Genomic DNA, 19,472 nt, shown 5'->3' with positions numbered 1-19,472 from the left:
GGGAATCAGTTTGGCGAATACTCAAACAACTGAAAATCAACATACCATATGATCCAGCAATAGCACTCCTAGGAATATATCCAAAACATCTCCTACACAAGAAACCAACATGCACGCCTATGTTCATAGCAGCACAATCTACAATCGCAAAAACCTGGAAGCAACCTAAATGCCCATCAGCAGACGATTGGATAAGAAAGCCATGGCTCATCTACTCTATGGAATACTACTCAGCTATTAAAAAAACAAAATGCAGTTCTTTGTGGTCAAATGGGCCTGAATGGAATCCATCATGCTAAGAGAAATGAACCAATCCCAAAAGGTTAAATACCACATGTTTGCCTTAATCTGAGATGAAAAGATGACAACTTGGAAGATAGTACCTGTATATTGTAATATTAGTGCAATCTATAACAACCTGCATCCAATGTAATAAGATAATGCGATATAATCTATAAACCAACAATGAATGTCAGAATACTTAAGATCTACATCGAAAAACTGTAAAACCTACTATACCCTCAATACGCTATGTTAAACCGTAATGGGGGGGGAGTGCAGGGAAGTCTTTCAGGACCATAAAAAGAGTGAGGAAAAAGTACAATATAGCCTATCAAGATCAAATCTGGTAATTCATAGACAACAGACTCAAAGCAGCACTAAACAATAGTAAAACTACTATACCAATGCATGAGGGGGGAATCGGGTGTGATCCTGACAACCTCTTAACAGGAGGTCATGTGCGTGGAGAAGGGGGGCACTCCAGAGTGGAGCAGGTGGTAAGGAGGAAGTTTGGATCCCAACCATGAAGACTCCCAGACCTTCACCACAAACTATTAATACGAGCAACAAGGACTATATCCCAACTGCCAAGGAGGCCACAGGGAATTGGATGCCCTCAGAGGCTGAGTACTCTGAGGTCACCCACCCCCAACCGGAGCTTCCGCAGGGGATGGAAAAAGTCCAAACACTATCGTGCAGAAACCAACGTCATCTGAAAGACAACCAGAAGCCCTGAGTGGTCCGCAGAAACAGAAGAACAATAAATGTCCTTTGGGACCAGGGAGAAGAGCTTTCTCTGGTCCGAGCAAACAACAGAAAGTAGAGGTTGAAATCTGACAGGAAAGAGCTGGCGTGGATTGGCTCATGCCTCGCTGAGTGGGACACAAAGATTAGTTACTCCTCACCATAGTGTTGAGGATTTTCCTGCACACCCCCCTCCAAAAAAAAAAAAATGTTCTGCACCTTAAATTTCTACAAATGTCTTGTTAGAGTTACAAGCCAGTCTAGATTATCCTAAAATCTGCCAAAATCAGCAAAATTAGACTTCAATACAACAAATGGCTAAATACTAAAATGAAATAGACACGAGACAGCTGAATGGTACCTTATAGCCATTTTAAGGTATATAGCAGCCGGTCCTGTATATAAACTAAAATTGAAATGTCAATGAGCTAATCATAGGTTGTGGTTAGGACTTGCTTTTTTTTTTTTTTTAACATACTGGTTACTCACAACCACGTCAATTCCATAATATTGCAAATTGCTGTTGATGTTATATTGGGACTCTTAATTGACTGGGATGATATTCTACCAGCTCTAACTTTGGACCAGAAATGGTCTCCCCAAGAAACTGTTCAACCCATCTGGACAATAAGTAGCTGGACTCTATGCTTGGTATATGTTTGCAAGGAAAGAATCTTGATTAAATTTGAACTGTAATACTGCATCAAGGTGGAGGAATCCACCATGGGGGAGGGGCGTGGGGAGGGGTGGAGGGATTCCCAGAGCCTATGAAACTGTCACATAATGCAAAATAATTAATAATAATAATAAAAAGTATTTAATCACTGAAAAAGTACTTATTTGTGAACAAACCCCTTTACTATGATCTTATTGTTTATCCTTTTACACTTTGGCTACCAGTCATGAGCAGTGCATCTCAAGCTCTACCAAATGATGGAGTGATCAAGTCAGGAGTGATGAAACTTCCTATAAAGTCCTGACAGCCTATGTCAGACTGTTCAACTCAGCTGTGTATGACATCAGCCACATGCACATGCATAAGCAAATAAGGTGGATATGTAATGATGCAATTTTTAAAATACATATACTTTGTCTGGCGATGCCTTAATCTGTCATATTGAAACACTTGGCTCGACAAATTTACTTACAAAAGGGCCCCGTTTTGCTTGCTATAGTTTGCCTGTCTTTGAGTTATTTGTGTGTTGTAGAAACTGAGAAAGGTATTACTGGGATAAAATATAGGGACATTTCAGATTAACTTTGATAGTACTTTTCATTCTTACTGATCTGAAAGAGCAATTCCCATACAAGACTCAACTCTACTATGGTGAAGAATTATACATGGAGATTCTTACACTCACCTCTTCCCTGTATGAGATATTGACAAATACATCCAGATGGTATCATTCAAGATTACATGGTGAACTCATTCCACATAAAATAACTTTCTATTCCATTCCAAAAGGTGACTTGGTAATGATGTAGTGTATATTCCAAAGAGCTACCAAAAATGGATTCTCAATGATCTCAACATAAATAACAAACTGTGAGAATATAGCTATGCTTACACTGATACACAGTGTAAATCAACAATTCAAATAATGGACCAAATATTAAAGAACCAACTTGGATAGCATACTCAAAACTTTTACGCACCTCATAATCACAGGGCTCTACTGAGTTTCAAAGAGATTGTTTCTATCAGGTGCTTGGAAGTTAAGTAGAGCAGGAAGGTGCTGGTACCTGCACATGCAACTTAAACGCATCACCATATAACCACTGTGCATTCCCTGTGAGGATACTCACATTTAGCCCTAACATGTCACACATCTGCCTATGCTAGCAAGGAATATTTTCTAAAACCCTAGATTCCATAATTCATCCATCTGGCTACTGTAAAGCAGAAACTTTAGAGTAACAAATTTCTAATAGCCAGCAACGATTGTCCTCTTTTTCTTGTTAAAGTGTCTCCAAGCTTTAGAATCTAGAGATCAGGTGCTGGTATTATTGCTCTGCATGCTAACCCTCCACCTACCAGCACGGTCACCTCTCTTGACATTAATTTATGTCCCAGTTGTTTTGCTTCCCACCCAACTCCTTGCTTATGCTCTGCAAAGGCAGTGGAGGATAGCCCAAAGCCTTAGGACCCTGTACTCATGGCTCCTGATTTCAGGTCAGTTCAGCTCCAGCCTTTGCAGTCATTCAGAGAGTGAACCAGTGGATGAAAGATTCTTTTCCCTCTCCCTCCTTATCTTTGTAAAAAGAAATAAATCTTGCAAAATATGTTGCTTTTACAGGGTTCAAGGCAGCGCCTACTTAGCAAACCCACCGGGAAAGAATAATGACTGAGCCTGAGGTACCTGGGGCAGCTTGTGTGGCTCTGGATTAGATGTTGTCCACGGCTTTGAACTTGCTAAGGGCCTGCATGGGGTTGACATGCTTCTTTTGAGATGCCTGTCTAATCTGGTTCTATCTCTCATCCCTCTTCTCCCTCTTCACCAAAGGCTTTTTCTTAGGCTCCTTCATCTCCCAAGACACAGCAGGCAGGTTGAGTGACACCATTCCCTGAAATGTCTGGTACTTGGTGGAGGCCACGTAGAACACCTTCATTGTCTGCACCAAGGCGTTCATCAGATTCTTGGCTGCCTGGATCAGGGACATAGCGCTGTCCACCCCAGAAAGGACGAGCTATTCACCGAGTTTCTGCACCTCTGCCTTGTCCTTTGCTGCAGATGCTGAGCTGGTGGCAGTAGAGGGTGATGCGCTGCAAGTTCGCCAGCAGGTCCTGCTTACAGGCCAAATCCGGGCAATGGTCTGCCGATCCTGAGGCCAAGCTTATCCATCTGGGACTGTGGTCCACAATCTTCTTGGCAGCACTTATCACGTCGGATGTGTTCTTAAGTGGCCCTTTGGCTTGGGTGAAGTTGATCACTTTCATCATGGTCAGTACAAAGTCATCCCACTTGGACACCTTGGCATCCAATTTGCTCTTCTCCTGGACCCTGGCCACCTGCTCAGCTATCTTTGCTTTCTGCTCTTGGGGAAGCTGTGCCATGATCGCCTGGGCACTCCGGCCGGCTATCAGCTCATCATTCTCAATCTGGATGCTTGTCCTGCTTCTGACAATGAAATCTTCCCGTTTCAAAGTCAGAGTCATCCAGCTCCTCTGGGATCCCAATTATCAGTACCACTTTCCTGAAGTCCTGGGATGCCATCATACACCAAGCAGGAGGCATCGATGAACTCTCAGCAGCCCCCGATGTAGGCAGGCCCGTTTGACTTCAAAGGTGACCTCAGTCAATAACCTTGGCAACATTTGGAGCAGTGTCCTGGGAAGGAAGGGCTCCAGGGGGTTGACAGTAAGAAAGACTGTGTTTCATGACAACGATGGCTGTCTATGGCAATGACTAACACACTCTGCTGAGGGGCTTTCATGAAGTTGCTTGTCCCCACTGGAACGTAGTGATGCTGTAATCAAATCATGCTCCAAATCTCAGTGCAGCACTGGGCTCTGCCTTGGGCCCTGCCTTGGGCCCATGGCAGCCCAAGGAGAGGTTGCTTAGGCCATGATTTATCCTTTGCTGTATCTGTGATTACTGTAGCCATCACTAGAGCTGCAAGGTAGAACTTTACTTATTTACATTTTATGATTTTTGAATGTTTTTTGTGCTAACTTTCCCCAATAAAGTCCACTATGAAACTGAAAAAAAAAAAAACTTCAGCAAAGAATCTAGAGATCATAATGGATTTTTCCTATTAGTCCATAAAAGCATTTCAGTTGAAAGCAAAATACAGTAGATGGTGGACACATGGCTATATGAAACCACGACAATTCATTTCAAACATTTCAGTTCTGTTCATTTAAAAAATTATTTTTATTGGAAATGCAGAACAGATTTATGGAGAGAAGGAGAGACAGGTAGAAATAGTTTCCATCTGCTGGTTCACTTCCCAAATGACTGCACTGGCCAGATCAGAAGCCAGGAGCCAGGAGCCAGGAGCCAAGAGCTTCTTCTGGGTCTCCCACGCTGGATGCAGGGTCTCAAGTCTTCGGGTCATCTTCTAGTGCTCTCTCTGGCTACACTCAGGGAGCTGGATCAGAAGTGTATCAGCCAGGGCCCAGTGGCGTGGCCTAGTGGCTAAAGTTCTCGCCTTGAAAGCCCTGGGATCCCATATGGGCGCCGGTTCTAATCCCGGCAGCTCCACTTCCCATCCAGCTCCCTGCTTGTGCCCTGGGAAAGCAGTGGAGGACAGCCCAATGCTTTGGGACCCTGCACCCTCGTGGAAGACCCAGAAGAAGTTCCTGGTTCCCGGCTTTGGATTGGCGTGCACTGGCCCATTGCGGCTCACTTGGGGAGTGAATCATCGGACGGAAGGAAGATCTTCCTCTCTGTCTCTCCTCCTCTCTGTATATCTGACTTTGTAATAAAATAAAAAAAAGAAGTGTGTCAGTCAGGACATGAACCAGTGCCCATAGTGGATCCTGGAGCATGCAAGGTGATTATTTAACAACTGAGCCATCATGCCGGAGTCTACTATTGAAATAATTGCTTTGGGGACCAGTGCGGTAACCTAATGGCTAAAGTTCTTGCCTTGAACGCACCAGGATCCCATATGGGCTCAGGTTCTAATCCCAGCAGCTCCATTTCCCATCCAGCTTGTGGCCTGGGAAAGCAGTCGAGGACGACCCAAAACCTTGGGACCCTGCACCTGCATGGGAGACCTGGGAGAAGTTCCTGGATCCTGGCTTTGGATTGGCACAGCACCGGCCATTGTAGTCACTTGGGGACTGAATCATCAGACAGAAAATCTTCCTCACTGTCTCTCTTCCTCTCTGCATATCTGACTTTGCAATAAAAAAAATGAAACAAATCTTAAAAAAGTAATTGCTTTACAAAATGATTGTTTTATTAAGCAAGATTATTTGTTGCTGAATTCAGAAATGTTGTGGAGACTATTGATTCTTTTCCTCCTTGTTGGCTAGGACACACTGAATTCACGACATTCTGAAGTGTTTATGGATTTATACTCATGCTTATATACTAGTATGTTTTAGATACGGAAAGTATTGCATTGATTTTGCAAAGGGAAATCTTTACTAAGGTGTGGATTAGTGAATTTTTATTTCCTTTTTGATTATTATTACCACAACACTTATGTTCAAGTGACGCATATTTGTAGGATATAGAAAACATATGTATATTCTGAACTGATTGATGGCAACCAATATTGGTTATTAAGTATTTTAAAGTGGATCAAAAGTTTGTAAAACTGTTTCATTTGTAATGTAGCATAATTCTAATGTCAAGAACAAAAATTCAAATTGACAATCAACCCACCTTTTAGTCTACATGACAGTAAACATGTGCAGACTTCCTCTAGAACAATATTATCGCTAAACACTGCCAAATCCCTAAGTACTTGTTACAGCTCTACCATATATTTTCACATATAGGAGAAAAATGAACTAATATATTCTGGCAACTTCAAGCAAATATCCATCTTTAATCATGGATAAGACACAAATATTGGAATGCCAGCTCTCAAATGAGAGTAAAAATCTCATTGAATCCCATTTTTTTTTTTTTTTTTGAAGTATAGTCTAGCTAAATAGGAGGTCAGATGTGAAGGCTTGGTTTGCTGTATGAACAAGACTTCTACTTTTTCACCCAGGAAGTAGCTAAGCTTTCCCTACAGACCCAGCATCTTACAGGAGTGGAAGGGAAACGGGAGAGGATCACAATATTCAGCTCCGGGCTGAGCAGGTGGACCTGCTCTGATCAGTACATTATTCAAAGGCTTCTGCGTGATGCAATCACTTTCTTCTTTAAAATTCAGTATTCATTTTCTCTTCCTGTATCCCATTCATGATGCTACTTTGCACTTCATAATCCTGACATCTTAGGTTCTTCTTGGCAACTTAAGACTGTTTGTAATGGGAGTCACTGTTTTGAGGCGTATTGGGCAGAACTCAGTAGAATTTCCCTCCAATTCTACTTCTCCAATTCTTCCCCTCATGATGAGCAATGAGAACAACAGATAGGTAGGAGTCTCCAAAGGGAGTACCCAGGGCATCCTCTGCCCCTGGGCAGAAGGTCCCTCCTGGCAGGCTTTATTCACTTGGGGAATCTTGTGTCATGTTGAGTTGATTCACCTGTTGGTTATTTCCCCAAGTTGTTTGCAAACTAACCACTCTCCCAGCCACTGCTACATTAACAAGGCGATCAAAAATTAAAGAGTTAGCTGCAGACTCCACATAGCACACCTTATAAAGTCTATCAGTGTAAACATGCTCAACTCCTGAGAGAAATCAATTTCATTATCAAATCTTAATAATTTTTTTACGGCATAAATTCTATTGGTATTATATTTTACTCAGCATGTTTCTGTTTAAGCTATTGGCAATTTTAATGAAGCTGAATTTCTACTCAAAACTTCAAAGTATGCATTAGGAAGTCACATATTGTTTGATGCAAAAGCATGGCCATCAATTTTGATATTCTAATGCTAAAATCAAAATAGGAATTTATTATTTACCAAACATTGGCATTGGATCATCAACCTGTGTTTTACAGAAGGACAGAGAGAAACCAAGCAAAGCATTAAAGGTAGTCATCGAGTTCTCCAGTCGGCTGAACTAATTAGACGTGCCTGTCTCTTCCTTCTCTGACCTTCCAGGGCTTCAGTATGAAGTGCAACATGAAGCGATGTGAAGGAAGCCACATCGCTGATGTATCACCTGACTCGTAGCTGCATCCATGGACACTATTATTAACTGTAAAATTCAGATATACAACTAATTGTTTCTAATTAAATCTACCACAGAATTATTTTAAAGGTAAGGGAAGCAAAAAAAAAAAACCATAAAATATACAGAATACATGCTTAATATAAAGCAAGGTAAGCCTTTGAGCACCTCTGGTAACATTCTTCAGGGTAACCTTGACAACTGTGTTTCTGCTTCTCCAAGTGGATAATGGTACGATAACAAGCAGCATGTTTTATTTTAAAGTGCATGCCTACTTTAACCTCTGTTCAGTTCTTGATGTTAAACACAATGTTTTGTCATTCTAAACAGCTTACTTTCATTTTATAACCTTTCCCTAAGTGTATATAATAGCCTCATACTTTTACCCTACAAATTTTAACTCTATTATTTATTTAACAACTTTACCAGAGGCTATAGTCCTTTTCAAAATAACTATGCATTGGTTTATATTTATTTAAATTGCACAGTGACAGAAAGACTGAAAGAGACAGCCTCTGTTTGCTGGATCACATCCTAAGTTCCTACAACAGCTGGAGCTGGGTCAAGTAAAAGCCCAAATTGCTTCTGACTCTTCCATATGGATGGCAGAGACTGAAGTATTTAGACCATTGTCTGCTCCTCACAGGGTGAGTGTTAGCAGGAAGCAGAATCTGAAGTGGAGGTAGGACTTAAAATCAGTTATTCTGATAAACGATAAAGGACACAGATGTGTTAAGGAGTGGGATAATCCATTGTGCCGTAACACTGCCTCCTGCATACTTAGTTTATTAAAAATGTGAGGTTTTTTTTCCTTCCTGTGGTTTCCAAATGCCTTTTAAAAGAGAGACAGAGTGAGAGATAAAGCAAAGTATCAATTGTATATTGCTTTGACATTCCAGCTTCTTATTCAAATTGCTTGGAAAATAAACCGTTTTATTGTTTTCTGATTTCATTGCTTTTGTAATCTCTCATTCTCTAATTTCTATTAACTAATTTTTAGGACTACTGTGTTACTATTCCTCTGCAGCTCTTCATGTGGCAATCCTAATAGCACTAATAATTAGATCCACAGTCATTCTCCTCTATCATCCTGAATCAACTGTAAAACTTTTACAGGAATGTAGCTTTAATTTTTTTTTCAAAATAAATATATGTGATCAGAGTTTCATAGTTCCTGTATGCGACCCACAACCTGTTTCTGCATTCTGAAAGATTGCTAACAGACTCTCTAATACCAATCTTAACTCCACTGCTTTCCAGGCAACCTGTTGTGTTTTCCATTTGCTCTTAGGAAACCTTTCTGGATGGTCTTTCCTGAAGATGCATTCACCTACTTGAAAGGCAGAGACAGGTAAAGACAAAGCGCCCAGCTGCTGGTTCTCTCCCAGCATGCCCACGACAGTCAGGGCTGCACCAGGCTGAAAAAAGGAACCAGGAATTGCATCCATCTGTATGAGTGACATCCAACTATTTAAATAGTTACCTGTTCCCTTCCATGCTGCACATTATCAGGAAGCTGGAATCTAAAGTGGAGACAGGACTAAACTCTAGACATCCCAATAAGGGATATGGGTGTCCTAAGTTTGGACTTCACCATTAGGCCAAACACATGCCCAAGATTCTGTTGATATTCTTCAAGTCCAGCTATTTCATGAGAAGATGTTATATGGTGCCCTTTGTCATTCCTTCAGATAACAAAGTCTTTATTTTAATCTGTGGGAAAATCAAACAGTGTTTCTTTCATTACTGGTTGCCTGCTTTCTCAGGATGGTTTGGTAGAGATTCTATTCTATTCCATAACTACTGAATTTCCTGCATTGATCTTCTACCTCTCTACTTATCTGACATTTTATTTTCCTTTGCTGTTTGATTTTTGCCTCCTATGTTCTTTTATATGCCCTGTCCCGCAGATTCACTTGCTAGTGGACTCCTCAGGTCTTTCTTTATGTGTGTTTTTTCAACTCTTGGGTGGTTATGCTCATCCACACATGGTATTGAATGAATAACTATGCAGCTTTGGTTTTCCCATGTAGAGTTAGTTGTAGGTCTATTGTTTCCTGACCTCTACAGGGACTACAAGTTCTGTGAACAAAGGAAGTGGGGGTCAGAGATGGTGGGCATTCTGAGAGCCTAGACAGATTGCACTGAACTTCCAATGCTAGAAGTTAAGAGTTGTTGTTTTATGATCCTAGAATGTGAATCTCTAAGCCTCCTCCTATGAAGCCAGCATTCCATATGGACACCACTTGGTGTCCCAGCTACTCCTAGCATGATCCAATTCCCTGCATATGGCCTAAGAAGGCATCAGGGAATGGCCCAGGTGTTTGGGCTCCCACACCCATGTGGGAGATCTGGAAGAAGTTCTAGACCCTAGGTTCAAATAAGTCTAGCCAGAGCTGTTGCTGCCATTTGGAGAGTAAACCAGTGGGAGGAAGATCACTCTCTTTCTCTGTCACTCTGCCTTTCAAATAAAAATAAAATGAACATTAGGAGAAATATAGGGGCTGGTATAATGGCTCAGCAGGCTAATCCTCCACTCTGTGGCACCAGCATTTTTTCTGGGTGCTGATTTAGCTTCCTGCTAATGGCCTAGGAAAACTGTAGAAGATGGTCCTAGATGGTTTCCAAACCTCTGCGGGAAGCCTGGAAGAGGCTACTGACTCTGACCTTTAGATCAGTCCAGCTATAGCTGTTTTAACCACTGGGGCAGTGAACCGGCAGACAGAAGATGTGTATCTTTCTGTCTCTTCCTCTCTCTCTGTAACCCTTTCAAGCAAAAATAATAAATCTTAAAAAATACAAAAAAAACCCACCAGAACATTTGAGCAGTGAAAAGCAAAATTACAATGAGATGCCACCTTATACGTTAGTAAGGATACAATAACCATTATTGACACTGTTTATGAGGAAGTGGAGCCTTCATATCTTGCTGATGAGAGTATATACTGATGTGGTCATTTAGACATGGCCTGAACAGTCTTCAGATTGCCACATCAAGACTCACCATGGACCAAGCATTCTATTCTTTGATCCCTGATTTCAAGAGAAATGAGAACATAAGTCTACACAAGATCAGATTAACACCATAACTGAGTAATAGTTCATAACAGTCAATGAGTGAAAATAGACCTAATGTCCAATAATGAATCAATACATTAGAAATCATATTTTTATATGATGGAATGCCATTGACACTAAAAAGGGAATGAAAAAATAAATAAAAATATCTGTAGAACTTCTGGTATTCTCCCCTTCCAAGAATGGAGCATCCCTTGAGTTTAGGCTGATGTTAAGTGATGTGTCTAGTGAATAAAGCAGAAAATGTGAGTGCTGGACATGGACGTACAGAGGGAAAAAAAATATCACAGCACAGAAAATATAAAGAAGGAATCACGTACAGGAATCACTGTGACTTCCATCTTGGTCATTTTCTACCATGGATCACTATTCTGGGGAAAGACCAACCACTTTATTGTGGAAATAATTAAGTAGCTTCGTGAAGATGCCCAGTAGTCAGAAATAGAGGTCTACTGTCATTAGTTTGGAGGTCTTCTGTCAGTTCAAGTGAGCTGCCAAATAAGCAGATTTTTCTATGCTTAGATATGCTCTTTGGTGCGAAAGCCCCAGCTGATGTCTAATCCCAACCTCGGGAGGGATGCAGAGTCAAACTCATGAGTCAGGAACCTTCTGGTTTCCTGAAAATACGAATAAATACTTGTTGTGTATAAGTTAACTATTTTAGAATATTGGGTTTACAGAGCAGTGGATAACTAACTTGAAAATAAAATTTGTTTTTGTATTTATATTTAGAGCATTTTCCATTCTAATGCATTTCAAATGCAAGAAGTTATGTAGCTTCTTAGTATGTCAACTAAGGCATGTAGGGAGATAAAACTATAATTAGATTAAAGTTAGCAGAATTCACACTTTTTCCAGTTTATATAATATGTTTTATTCTGGTTTGTCTAAAGATTTCTTCTTGTGATTGATTTTTAGATGTAATAGCTATTATAGACATAATGACTATCACTCTGATTCTTATTATCTGGTACTATTTGATGAAATTTCAGGTCTGTCAATGGTAATCAACTCAGTGCACAAGTATGGGATCACAAGGGCCAGGATATTTGGGTTCAGATTCTGACAGAACTCCTTACTTGTTCTGTGACTTTGAGCATGATCCTGTTATCTCTGTGTTGCTGTTTCTACAGCTATGGAACAAGCATAACCTATCAGTACTCTGCTCTCTGTGTCAGTGTGTGAATGTTTCCAGTGGTTGGCTGACCATCTCAAAATCAGCCAAGGCAGTGTATTACATTAACAGAAAAAAGAAAACTCCTCATTCAGCTTAATAGGTGCACAAAAATAGCATGCTATACCAATTCACAGTATAACATCTCAAACTAGGAAAACAATGAAGAATAGAAGGAAAAATTTGTATTTTCTAAGGGAAAAAACTATAGCATTAAATCAAGTCTTACATTTATTCTGTTTACAATTTTTGAGTTTACAGATAAAAATTAGTCTTATTTTTAGTGGTATCTAGACATGCAATTAATTTGTACTTGGGTTGAATGTTAAAGTTTGCTGAAGGATTTAATAAATGTACTGATTAAGTTTTTGCTAGCCTAGAGATACGATGATTCAGTGAGGTGAGAAACGGTGACTCTGACTTACTTATGAATAGAATGCACCAGTTCTACTCCTTAACATGTTATCTTCCAAAGAAATGAATAAAAAGGAGGTAGAATTACTCCAAGAGGAGAGGCACAGAATATACTATGCATTGCCTGGATATTTTATATTGAGATATTTGTAAGCAAGGCATGAGATCTGAACTGAAAAGAAACATTGTCATGTTAAAATTCTATGGGGGTGAAGTACTTGTTAGTAAATGTCATGATTTATATGCATTGCTATTTGCCCTTTTTCTTGCACTAGAAATGTTTAATTACCTAGGTTTTCTTTCACATTTTAGGCCTTTATATCTAAAATACTTAGAATATGGAAAAGTTTGTGTGCATAAACTATAATAGTACAAAATGGCTGTATAACCATTTTGAGTATGAGATACTGTTGTGCTTATTATTCCATAGGAAAACCAATTAAATAGAAATTCTAATTTGATATTATGTAGTTACACCCCACAGGTAACTGGAAAATGAAGATACTGTGGGTCCTCAATTTCCCATCCTAGAATCTAAAGCAATGTCTGCTAAACAGAAGGACTCGTTTATTGAATAAAATTAGATTTAATTACTTGTTCAAGGTCATTGTGTCAACAATTACTGGAGCAGAGATGAATGCAGGCCTTCTGCCCCAACATTTTTTGTTCCGACAGCACTGTCAGCCAAATTGTACCTGTCCATATGTGGGTACAGAAACAAGGAAAACATGGCATAACAATAGAAATATGTTTTCATTTCCTGTAAAACTGACACTCCTTTTAACTTTGAACATGTTGGCATGTATCAGACAAAATAATAAATCATAGGTCATTGGCAAGACAAATGCTGAGATGTCCCTGCCAATAAAATATCAATGCATCTGTTTCATATTTAGATGCACATTTTTCAAAATTAACATATTTAGGCCTATTTAGGTGAGGAACATATGTTTAGGAAGGGTGTGGAAAGTGCCGCTGAAGGCTGGAGAGTTCTGAATTTTTTTTTAAGATTTATTTATTTTTATTGCAAAGTCAGATATATAGAGAGAGGAGGAGAGACAGAGAAGTATCTTCCATCTGATGAATGACTCTGCAGGTGAGTGCAACGGCCGGTGCTGTGCCAATCCGAAGCCAGGAGCCAGGAACCTCTTCCAGGTCTCCCACGTGGGTGCAGGGTCCTAAGGCTTTGGACCGTCCTCGGCTGCTTTCCCAGGCCACAGGTAGAGAGCTGGATGGGAGGTGGAGCTGCCAGGATTGGAACCGGTGCCCATATGGGATCCCGACGCGTTCAAGGCAAGAACTTCAGCAGCTAGGCCACCGTGCCGGGCCTGAGAGCTCTGAATTTTATTTGAAAATCAGTAGCTAACATTTCCTTACTCCAAACAGCTCTCTGTTAGCTGGTAGGACAGCTTAACATGAACAATACTCCTCAATTGTTTTCTTTATTTTATTGTGTATGTATTTTTATGGTGAGTTTACTTACATGTTAGAATTAAAGAATTTTCTAAAGATCCATGTTCTGCTTTCTAAAAATCACCATCAGCTTTTCAAAGACTACATTTAAAATACGATATGCTTCAAAATTACTACTGTTAAAAGTTTGTATAGGTATAAAGGGAAGAGACTAAGTCCCATGGGTAGACATGGGACAACCACATTCTCCTTATTCCCTTGCTCTCCGCTGTTACTCCTCCCTCCCTTCTTGTCTTCAGTTTTGATGAAGATACGCGTGTACTCTATGCTCACAAGTGTAATTTGCCACTAATAATATTCAAAAAAGTAAAAAGTTGGAAGCCCACACATATACTCATCCTAAAGTGATAATTTTTAAAAATTTTTTGCATTCTGTATTGGATGCCACATTATCAGAGAAAATGTGACGTTGCCTTCTGAGACTGGTTTATTTCACTAAGTGAGTAGTTTCTGGTTGCTTCCATTTTATTCCAGAAAAGTTCATTCATTTTATGGCTGAATAGTGTTCCATAATATCTGTGCATCATGATTTCTTCATCCAGTCATCTGATGATGCTCATGTGGATTGATTCCACATCTTGGCTATGGTGAATTGAGCTCAATAAACATAGGATTACAAATTAAAAAAAAAGGGAATGAATTACTGATATATGCAAAAATGGCAAAAGTCTGATATGATTATATTTAGTTTAAAAAATTCAGCCCGAGAGACAATAATTATATAACTTAACTGATGTGAAATGTTCAAAATAAGAAAATATATGGAAATAGAAAATAGTTTGATAGTTACTAAGCACTGCAGAGAGAAGGACAATAACTACTAATTAGATTGTACTAATAGTTAAATAATTCTGAAATACACTAACAATCTTTAGTGTATTATTTCATGAGCTAACATATGCTAAGTTTATATTACAATAAACAGAAAATTTGGCATGTATACACAATGAAATATTGAGTCTAAAAAATAAATTCTACCACTTGCATCACAATGGATAAACCCGGAGGACACCATGAAATAACCCAGACGAAAAAAGGTGATAATTCATGTTCTCTCCTGTGTTAAAATTTAAAGAAAATTTTAAAAATCTACAAACAAAAGAATCTCTAATTTCATCTTGCATGAAATAGGCTAGTACTCAATGATGATTTTATTTTTTTCAAGGTTTTGAATACTACTTTATTTTTTAATTAATTAATTTTTTAAATGATCTTACTTAGTTGATTAGGGTACAAAGGGCCAAAGGCTACAGGAAAGTGGATAAGACCATTGTTTCCACACTAATATTATTTTTTTCCCTGTATCTGGAGTCAGGGGAGAAACAAAGGGAGAAGCCCCACCCAACCTCCCACGCATCCCAGGTCCCCGATGTGAGGCACGTTCTGAGGGTCCTGCTGAAGCAGTTTTGATAGTTCAACAGTTCTGAATTGCTGTCAATCTCGCCCGTTCCAATCACGATGAAACCTATTCAGAATCCACTGGCTGACAGTCTCTTCATGGTTGGGGTTCTGAGATCAGCAGTTCAGTTGGAGGGATCTCCAAAGAAACTTCATCTTAGATGATCTCAGACCTGATTCTTGTGTGAGTTTACCAGTACAGGGTGACCCAGAATTGCAACAACCAGCATGTGCATGTGATTGGGGCGATGGACTGTGCCAGACCCTGTCCTGGCAAATTCACTCAATGATGATTTTAAAAGAGACAATTTTTAAGTTACAACATTATATATTAATTCACTTTTCTAATAGGCGCTCAATAAAATGTGCTTAATTGTCCCTGCGAGCTTCTACATTGAAATTACTCAGAATCTACAGAAATGGCTCTAACTCAAATGTTGTTTCTGCCCCCTGCCCTCCATATAAGCAAACATAGGGTACAAGATGATGCATATGGGTTCAGTGTTTTTAGAGTAACTGCTAATTTCTTAGTGTGAATCAATTGATCATAATTATTGGTAGTGATGAATCCACAAAATGTAACAGAAAAAAGAGAAAAATGAATATGAGCTGAGCTTATTGAACATCATCTACATTTAGTATTGGGTAAATTAAACATATGTGGTCTTTCAGTAAAAACTAAACAAACCAGCACTGATAATCAATGAACTCTAGAATAAACTGCAGGAAGATATTCATTTTAAATGTATTTGTGTCTCGAAGCTTACAGTTCCCAACACAGTATGTTGCACATAACAAAACCCAATCATTGTATAATGAATGAATAAATTATTTAATCCTTCTTTGTGCATACTAATTGACACCTTTCCAGTTGGCTGAGCAGCCTTGGAGTGAACATTTCAAACTGCCTTTCACCAAGTCATAGAGACCTTCAGATGTGGAACAGGGTCAGACAGCCACCTTGTTCCACTTTGCATATACCTTCCTAATTAATATTTCATTTTGAAAAACTTGAACAGCTGAAGACGGTACTAGAGATGTATGGCCATTTTTCTGGGATAAATCGTAAGGTTCAGTTGACCTACCTTCCTCATGGTTGTCTGAAAACATCTAGTGAGGAGGAAGACAGCCGAAGAGAAGAGCCATCCTTGCTTCCGGTCCTTAAGTGGGGAGGAGAATTAACTCCCACAGACAGAGTCCAGGCTGAGGAACTTGGAAGAGCTTTCAGGCGTACGTATCCAGGAGGTCAAGGAGATTATGCAGGGTTTCCTGGCTGCGGTTTACTTAGGTTACATAGCACCTACCGACATGATCTCAAAATCTACGCCTCTGACGAAGGCCGAGTGCAGATGACTGCGGCTGCTTTTGCAAAGGGGCTGTTGGCTCTAGAAGGAGAGCTGACCTCCATTCTTGTTCAGATGGTAAAAAGTGCAAACATGAACGGTCTGCTGGACAGCGACAGTGACTCTCTGAGCAGCTGCCAGCAGCGCGTGAAAGCAAGGCTGCACGAGATCCTGCAGAAGGACAGAGATTTTACTGCCGAAGAGTACGAAAAGCTTACTCCATCTGGAAGTCTTTCTCTTACCAAATCCATGTATTTGATTAAGAATCCTGTAAAGACCTGTGACAAGGTTTATTCTTTGATTCAAAGTTTAACTTCTCCAATTAGACATCGAATGGAAGATCCCAAATCATCAGATATTCAGCTTTATCATAGTGAAACACTGGAGCTTATGCTCTGTAGATGGTCCAAGTTGGAGAAAGACTTTAAAACAAAGAATGGAAGATACGATATTAGTAAAATCCCTGACATACATGACTGTATAAAATATGGTGTCCAGCATAATGGCTCCTTGAAGTTAGAAAATACAATGGAATTATATCGCCTTTCCAAGGCCCTAGCAGATATTGTCATCCCTCAGGAATATCGTATAACTAAAGCTGAGAAACTGGAAATTGCCAAAGGCTACTGTACTCCTCTAGTTAGAAAAATCCGCTCAGACCTTCAGAGGACCCAAGATGATGACACTGTAAATAAACTCCATCCTGTGTATTCCAGGGGTGTTCTGTCTCCTGAACGTCATGTTCTTACCAGATTGTATTTTACCAGTGAAAGTCACGTACATTCTTTATTGTCTATTCTTCGCTATGGTGCCTTGTGCAATGAATCAGATGAACAGTAGAAACGAGCTATGGATTATTAAACGTTGTCAATGAGCTCAACTACATGACACAGATTGTTATCATGCTTTATGAGGATCCTAACAAGGACCTCTCCTCAGAGGAACGCTTTCATGTTGAATTACACTTTAGTCCAGGAGCCAAAGGTTGTGAAGAAGACAAAAATTTACCATCTGGTTACGGATATAGACCAGCTTCCAGAGAGAGTGAAGGCAGGAGAATTTTTAAAACTGATAGTGATGATGAACCACACTCCTCTAAAAAAGATGAGGTTGATCGAGCTGTTCTGATGTTTAAGCCAATGGTGTCAGAGCCGATTCATATACACAGGAAATCTCCACTTCCAAGGTCTAGGAAGATGGTTGCAAGCAAAGTCGTATCTGAAAATGCCAGCTACCTGCGAACACCAAGAACTCTTGTGGAACAGAAGCCGAATCCTACTGTAGGCTTTGAATTGTACTCCATGGTCCCGTCTATTTGTCCTCTAGAGACTCTTCACAATGCCCTGTCTCTAAAGCAGGTGGATGAATTTCTTGCTTCCATCGCTTCTCCATCGAGTGATGTGCCACGGAAGACACCTGAAATGTCCTCCACAGCTTCACGTTCCAGTCCAACAATGAGAAGAAAAGCATCTCTAAAGACATATATATACTCCTGCAAAGATTCTCCCAACACCACCAGCTCCCTTAAAGACCACTAAAGTGAGCAGCAAACCAGGCACCAGTGGGCCTTCTACTGCAATTGTTCCCAGTACCTCAGCTTGGAAAAAGAGTATAACTAACAAGCCGGAAATGCCTGAGCACAGAAAAAGCACTGAGAAAAAGAAATGAAAATGAAATAGAACTTCATATGCTTATAAAAGTCACATAATGAATAGAAAAAAAACCCCTTGACCTAGAACTGTCAAAGCAAGCAGTTTGTTTTTCCTCATACATACCTGTATTCATAGAAGAATGTCTTTTCACGGCTAAGGGATTATTTACTTTCACGTAGGATATTTTGGCTTACTCCGAGAACATGTGCACCAATGTTCCCAGCATTCTGCGAGCAGCAGAGCCTGCAGTGGTACAGGTCTCGTGGTGTCAGTGTGACACTTGTTCCTGCAGCACACGAAAGCAGCATCGAAGCCCAGCCGGCCTGCCGCAGCCCCATGGCTAGCATAGGGACCCCTAGTCTGACAAGCTGGCCTCCTAGCAAGCTGTTGTCTCCACAGGATTGCATTTTAGCTGTAAAGGCCTTTGGCTTCAGTTGAAATCTGACAGCCAGCATTACATATTGGGGACGTTTACAGAATATATTCCCAAAGAGATTTCATTTAGATCAGAAAATGTGTCCCAGTTTTTTATAGTGACATATATGCTGCAATATTTAATAACTGGAGTAATTAGCATATAGGTGAATTTTTGAATCTGCTTTGGATTTTTTAATGTGTATTATTTAAGGTGTTGCATATACAGGTGGGAGAACTTGTACCTTTATGTGCATAAATTTGTATATTAATTTGTAGAAAATGTTTTCTTTATATACTTTACCATGAGAGGTGCTTTATTCATCAGGAAAAATTTTGCCTCATTTTGGCAAGAAAAGCACCTGTTGAGTTTATTTTTTAGACATATAGGTAGAAAATCAGTTCTTTTTAGATCTAAGGAACTCTTCAAAAATGGTAATTAATCAGTTTTAGAAATAGCCTAAATGTTACTTAGGTAGTAGGTATTATGTGCAGTTTTTTTTTTAAACTATTTTCATTCTTCTCTGATACTACCACGTGATCTCATTAGGAAGGCTTAAATAATGACCATTTGAAATTAATGCTCTTTTCAAATGTTACGTTTTGAAAGAAAACTGAGATCCTTATGTTGTGATTCCAACTATGATATGAGAAACATTATCTTTGGTGCTTTGTTCCCCCATGTACGCAAATTCTGGCAAATCACTTGAAATGACTGAAACTATAAGCCAAACAATGCAACCTGCACTGCA

The 19,472-nt window shown here is 39.7% G+C and overlaps 1 protein-coding gene and 1 pseudogene across 1 annotated transcript; one reads left to right on the top strand and one right to left on the bottom strand.

Moving 5' to 3' along the window:
* Window positions 1-3,411: 3,411 nt before the first annotated feature.
* LOC101518764 (catenin alpha-1-like) lies at window positions 3,412-7,751 on the bottom strand (annotated as a pseudogene).
* An 8,561-nt stretch (window positions 7,752-16,312) lies between these two features.
* Window positions 16,313-18,369, top strand: LOC131478231 (inositol hexakisphosphate and diphosphoinositol-pentakisphosphate kinase 2-like; the record flags this gene model as incomplete). The annotated part of the gene is given in 3 exon segments (XM_058656545.1): window positions 16,313-17,510; window positions 17,513-18,138; window positions 18,140-18,369. Coding segments are annotated over 3 exon segments (2,007 nt in total), but the record flags the coding sequence as incomplete, so codon positions are not given.
* Between the last annotated feature and the right edge of the window lie 1,103 nt (window positions 18,370-19,472).

The sequence above is a fragment of the Ochotona princeps genome, chromosome 2 (genome assembly GCF_030435755.1).
Source record: "Ochotona princeps isolate mOchPri1 chromosome 2, mOchPri1.hap1, whole genome shotgun sequence".
Taxonomy (NCBI): Eukaryota; Metazoa; Chordata; class Mammalia; order Lagomorpha; family Ochotonidae; genus Ochotona; species Ochotona princeps.
This window is presented reverse-complemented; position numbering and strand designations above follow the sequence as displayed.